Source organism: Palaemon carinicauda, chromosome 7, assembly GCF_036898095.1.
Source record: "Palaemon carinicauda isolate YSFRI2023 chromosome 7, ASM3689809v2, whole genome shotgun sequence".
Classification (NCBI taxonomy): Eukaryota; Metazoa; Arthropoda; class Malacostraca; order Decapoda; family Palaemonidae; genus Palaemon; species Palaemon carinicauda.
The window spans coordinates 114,764,615-114,771,321 of NC_090731.1; the positions used below are offsets into that span (position 1 = coordinate 114,764,615).

At 39.5% G+C, this 6,707-nt stretch overlaps 1 protein-coding gene across 1 annotated transcript; it reads left to right on the forward strand.

The window, feature by feature from the left end:
• The first annotated feature begins 540 nt into the window (after positions 1-540).
• LOC137644488 (zinc finger BED domain-containing protein 5-like) lies at positions 541-1,086 on the forward strand. The gene has a single exon (XM_068377461.1). It carries the CDS (start codon positions 541-543, stop codon positions 1,084-1,086), a length of 546 nt encoding a protein of 181 aa, XP_068233562.1.
• The last annotated feature ends 5,621 nt before the right edge of the window (positions 1,087-6,707 follow it).

Genomic DNA, 6,707 nt, shown 5'->3' on the forward strand with positions numbered 1-6,707 from the left:
ATTTTCTGGTACACTTCCATCAGGATGACATGGCTTGAGCCCAAAAAACGGATTTTGAGCGAAGCGAAAAATCTATTTTTGGGTGAGATAGCAATGTCGTCCTGATGGACCCACCCGTCTGTTCCAGTTCAGCCTTCCAGGTCCCTCCCTGACATACTGTATCGCAGAGATTGGTAGGAACTGAACGTAGGAATAAGACGGACGTGACGTCATTTATTAATGGCGCCCGTTTGTTTACGTCTCGAGTACCAAAAGTAGCCACGGATGAGAGTAACTTCGGAACGGCTCCTCAGTTACTCAGCCACCTTTCCATATCGAAGTGTTAACTCTATATGGGGTGCAGATAGCTATGTGGTGTGTTAATACATGCGTCCCCTGTTGATATACGATATCCTAGAGCAGTGGTTCCCAAACTGGGGGGCGCGCCCCACTAGGGGGGCGTGAGGACGATACAAGGAGGACATGAAGTCATCTGCTTGAAATTACTTGTTTAATAGAATAATAAAATCATTAAAAGAACAAATATCTGTCATTACATACATGCAAAGTATAATTACAGCAGTCACAAGGAAGTTACAAGAAAGAAACACAAACATCATTGCACACACTGATGTAATCAGAGCTTTCACAGAGAAAATTCATCTTTGGAAAAGAAAAGTACAAGTTGGGAACTTTTCATCGTTCTCACACCTGAATGAGCTCTTGTCTGAGAAGAGAAAAATTGAGAAGTATGTTGTGACAAAAGAGGTTTTATCACATCTGGATTCCCTTGCTGAGGAATTTATGCACTATTTTCCAGATGTCTCAATGGAGAATTCTCTTTGGACATTGGTGCAGAATCCATTTAACACTGATGTGGAGTTGCTACTGGAATCACTGCAAGAGGAAGCCATCGATTTGAAATATGACTCGAGCGCCAAAAAGGACTTTGAAACAATGAAGTTAGAAGAGTTTTGGGTGAAATATCTTCTCATGTACCCAAAAGTAGGTGAAGAAGCACTTCGTGCGATTCTTCCCTTTTCTTCTACTTATCTTTGTGAAGCAGGATTTTACGCTCTCGTTCTGAAAACAAAACAGCGCAACTGACTTGATGTAGAAAATAACTTGCGTTGTGCACTGTCATCCTTCAATCCTAGAATTTCTGATCTTGTGAGTAAGAAGCAGTAGCATCCATCTCACTAAATTTGACCAGAAATTGTGCCTTAGTCTCATAAGTATTTCCAAATATTATATGCCATGTTTTCAAATTATCTATTCTTAAAATTGCAACTCAATTTTGCCAATTTGCTACTGTTCAAAATTTTTTTTGCTCACTTTGAACCAAATGTTTCGTTTTTAGTTACTGGAATGTACTATTAGTTACGGAATGTACCATTATTTGTTTGAGTGGCTTTCATTATTAAAATGTAATACAAACAGAAATCTGTTTTCAAGTACAATGCTAAGAAATAAATGTAAGAATCATTTCATATAAAAAAAAAAGAGGAAGGAAGGGGGGGGGGGGGCGTACGGGACTACTGGAAGCAAAAAGGGGGCGTCAGGTAAGATAGTTTGGGAACCACTGTCCTAGAGGGAAACCTTTAGAGTACTCACACCAGAAGTTAGAATTCTGTGATAACCTTTAGTTTAATTCTCTGGGAATATCCACTGTAATTAAATATGCCCTTAAGAAGCTACTGAAGGAACCTTCCATCAGGACGACATGGCTATCTCACCCAAAAATAGATTTTTCGCTTCGCTCAAAATCCTTATATATATATATATATATATATGTGTATATATATATATATGTATATATATATATATATATATATATATATATATATATATATATATATGTATATATATATATGTATATATATATATATATATATATATATATATATATATATATATATATATATATATATGTATATATATATATATATATATATATATATATATATATATATATATATATATATATATATATATATATATAAATATATATATATATATATATATATATATATATATATATATATATATATATATATATATATATATACTGTATACATACATATATATATATATATATATATATATATATATATATATATATATATATATATATATATATATATATATATATACTGTATACATATATATATATATATATATATATATATATATATATATATATATATGTATATATATATACACACACAAAAAAATGCCACGGGGGCATATAAAAAATTAGAATAGTGCCAACGTTATCCCTGCGTGTCGTAAGAGGCGACTAAAAGGGATGGGATAAGGGGGCTGGGAACCTCCTCTCCTGTATCTACATCCTGTGAGACATCGACAAAGAGATGGAGCTGGGGGGAGAGTGACTGCTCCCCGCACTCTAGTTTTGGGGTGTTTGAATGTGCGTGGATGTAGTACGATAGAGAGTAAAAGATGTGAAATTGGAAGTATGTTTAGGAATAGAAGGATAGATGTATTGGCCTTGTGTGAGACAAAGATAAAAGGATAGGGTGAAGTGATGTTTGGTGAAAGGTCTGGTAGAGTGTCTGGGATTGAAAGGGGAAGAGCGAGAGAGGGTGTGGCTTTATTGCTGAGTGAATGGATGACAGGTAAAGTAGTGGAATGGAAGGAGATATCATCTAGGTTAATGTGGGTAAGGGTTAGGTTGGGTAGGGAATGTTGGGCGTTTGTCAGTGCGTATGGGCCAGGTAGTGAGAAAAGTGAAGAAGAGCAGAATGAGTTCTGGAATGAATTAAGTAGGTGTGTAGAAGGAATTATGTAGTTGTCATGGGTGACTTAAATGCTAGAGTGGGCGCTGGAGAGGTAGAAGGTGTCATTGGGAAGTATGGCGTACCAGGTGAAAATGAGAGTGGTGAGAGACTGGTAGATATGTGTGTTGAACAAGAGATGGTGATAAGTAATAGCTTTTTCAAAAATAAAAGGTAAAAATAAGTATACATGGGTAAGAGTGGCAAATGGAAGAGTAATAGAAAGGGCATAATGGATTATGTGTTGATAACTAAAAGAATGTTTGGAAGATTGAAAGACGTGCACGTGTTTAGGGATATGGCTAACGGTATGTCTGATCATTTTTTTGGTGGAAGGAAAATTAGTTGTAGCAAAAGAGTGGGGGAATAGAGTAGGTGGATGTAAAAGGGAGCTGGTGAGGGTTGAAGAGCTAATAAAACCGGGGGTAAAAAGTAAATATCAGGAAAGGTTGAAAATGGCATATGACGAAGTGAAAGTAAGAGAAACTGGCAATTTAGAGGAGTGGAAGTTAGTAAAAGAAAATTTTGTTGGGATTGCAAGTGATGTGTGTGGCAAGAAGGTTGTTGGAGGCAGCATGAGGAAGGGCAGTGAATGGTGGAATGAAGGAGTGAAGGTAAAAGTGGAAGAGAAAAAGAGAGCTTTTGAAGAATGGCTGCAGAGTAAGGAAGGCTGGCACAAGAATTGAAGAGACAGTGAAAGATGGAAATGGAAGATTGTTAAAAGGAGAGGAGGCAAGGAAAAGATGGGCAGAATATTTTGAAAGTTTACTGAATGTTGAGGATAATAGGGAGGCAGATATAATTGCTGTTGCAGGGGTTGAGATGCCAGTGGGAGATGAGAATGAAAGAGAGATTACAATAGATGAAGTGAGGAGAGCACTAGATGAAACGAGAGTAGGAAAAGCGTCTAGTATGGATGGTGTGAGAGCTGATATGTTGAAGGAAGGGGGTGTGACTGTACTTGAATGGTTGGTGAGATTGTTTAATATGTGTTTTGTGTTGTCAATGGTACCAGTAGATTGGGTTTGTGCATGTATTGTACCACTATATAAGGGTAAGGGAGATGTGCATGAGTGTTGTAATTCAAGAGGTATTAGTTTGTTAAGCGTAGTTGGAAAAGTGAGTGGTAGAGTAATGATTAATAGGATTAAGGATAAATCAGAATATGCAATCTTAGAAATACAGGGTGGTTTTAGAAGAGGTAGGGGTTGTATGAATCAGATTTTTACAGTAAGGCAGATATGCGAGAAATATTTAGCAAAAGGTAAGGGAAGCAATGTGGAATGTGATGAGGTTATATGGAGTTGGTGGAAGGTTGTTGCAAGCAGTGAAAAGTTAATACAAAGGTAGTAAAGCATGTGTTAGGATAGGAAATGAAGTGAGTGATTGGTTTCCGGTGCGAGTGGGGCTGAGACAGGGATGTGTGATGTCACCGTGGTTGTTTAACTTGTATGTTGGTGGAGTGGTGAGAGAGGTGAATGCTCGAGTGCTTGGACGAGGATTAAAACTGGTAGACGAGAATGACCATGAATGGAAGGTAAATCAGTTGTTGTTTGTGGATGATACTGTACTGGTTGCAGACACAGAAGAGAAGCTTGGCTGATTAGTGACAGAATTTGGAAGTGTGTGAGAGAAGGAAGTTGAGAGTTAATGTGGGTAAGAGTAAGGTTATGAGATGTACGAGAAGGGAAGGTGGTGCAAGGTTGAATGGAGAGTTACTTGAAGATGTGGATCAGTTTAAGTACTTGGGGTCTGTTGTTGCAGCAAATGGTGGAGTGGAGGCAGATGTACGTCAGAGTGAATGAAGGTTGCAAAGTGTTGGGGGCAGTTAAGGGAGTAGTAAAAAATAGACGGTTGGGCATGAATGTAAAGAGAGTTCTATATGAGAAAGTGATTGTACCAATTGTGATGTATGGATCGGAGTTGTGGGGAATGAAAGTGACGGAGAGACAGAAATTGAATGTGTTCGAGATGAAGTGTCTAAGGAGTATGGCTGGTGTATCTCGAGTAAATAGGGTTAGGAACGAAGTGGTGAGAGTGAGAACGGGTATAAGAAATGAGTTAGCAGCTAGAGTGGATATGAATGTGTTGAGGCGGTTTGGCCATGTTGAGAGAATGGAAAATGGCTGTCTGCTAAAGAAGGTGAAGAATGCAAGAGTTGATGAGAGAAGTACAAGAGGAAGGCCAAGATTTGGGTGGATGGATGGAGTGAAGGAAGCTCTGGGTGATAGGAGGATAGATGTGAGAGAGGCAAGAGAGCGTGCTAGAAATAGGAATGAATGGCGAGCGATTGTGACGCAGTTCCGGTAGGCCCTGCTGCTGCCTCCGATGCCTTAGATGACCGCGGAGGTAGCAGCAGTAGGGGATTCAGCATTATGAAGCTTCATCTGTGGTGGATAATGTGGGAGGGTGGGCTGTGGCACCCTAGCAGTACCAGCTGAACTCGGTTGAGCCCCTTGTTAGGCTGGAGGAACGTAGAGAGTAGAGGTCCCCCTTTTTGTTTTTGTTTCATTGTTGATGTCGGCTACCCCCCAAAATTGGGGGAAGTGCCTTGGTATATGTATGTATGTACATACACACACAGTACGGTCCCGAATTATGCGTGTTCGAATTATGCGATTCCCCATTTATGCAGTCACTATTTTTCAAAAATAAATTTTCTGTATCTGCAAGCTGTTCAAAGTCTGTGAGTCAAACAATACAAAATGTATCAAATCTATTGTATTTTTAAGTACAGTGGAACCTCTACATACGATTGTCCCAATATACGAATTTTCCAACATATGAAGTAAAATTCGACCAAATTTGTCTCAACATACGAAGTGTTGCTCCAACATATGACGTAAACAATATGCTTACCTGTGGAATTTTCTCGAAAGTGTGCAGCGTAGTTTGTTGTTGATGCCGCTAGACGGCAGCACATCGGTGGGACGCCAATCGATCGTCACCTTGATCAGTCCTCTCATCGCGTGCGCATCGTGTGGTTGTTCTCTATTCGCTCAGTTTTAACAGTTTTTTTATCTTGCCTTTTCACGTGTTGTTTTCTGTGTTCCGTAATCATGGGTCCTAAAAAGCTTAGTTTCGGTTCAGGAAGTAGTAGCAGTGGTGAGAAAAAGAGGAAGTCTATACTTTCATTAGAATTAAAGCAGGAAATCATAGAAAAGCATGAGCGAGGTGTACGTGTTAGCGATCTGGCTAAACAATATGGCCGGAATATGTCGACGATCTCGACGATCATAAAACAGAAGTCAGCCATTAAATCAGTGAAACCTTCGAAGGGGATCACGATTATTTCTAAACATCGTAGCCCTACCCTTGAAGAGATGGAACGACTTTTGTTAATATGGATCAAAGACAAGGAGATTGTTGGCGATACGATCATGGAAACGATCATTTGTGAGAAGGCCAGTGCTATGTACAGTGACTTGAAGGCGGCGCGCTCTCGGGGTGACGCGGGGGAGAGTTCAGCCAATCCTACGACGGAGGAATTCAAGTGGTCTCGAGGTTGGTTCGAGAAATTTAGGAAACGGACCGGGATTCATTCAGTTGTTCGTCATGGAGAAGCTTCGAGTTCGGACACTAAGGCTGCTAAAGACTTTGTTAAAAAGTTCGAAAGCGTCGTGGCGGAGGAAAGTTACGTAGAGCAGCAGGTTTTCTACTGTGATGAAACCGGTCTGTTTTGGAAAAAGATGCCTAGTCGAACGTACATTACCGCTGAAGAGAAGAAAAAGCCTGGACATAAGCCAATGAAGGATCGGTTGACTCTTGCGCTATGTGCCAATGCCAGCGGGGACTGCAAAATTAAGCCTCTGTTAGTTTACCATTCCGAAAACCCTAGGGCATTTAAAGCTCATAGAATTAATAAAGACCTGCTACATGTTCTATGCCGTTCTAATTCTAAGGCTTGGGTTACTAGGCATATCTTTGTGGAAT

Coding starts and splice junctions, on each gene's coding strand:
- LOC137644488 (XM_068377461.1), top strand. CDS start 541: ATGCAAAGTATAATTACAGCAGTCACAAGGAAGTTACAAGAAAGAAAC.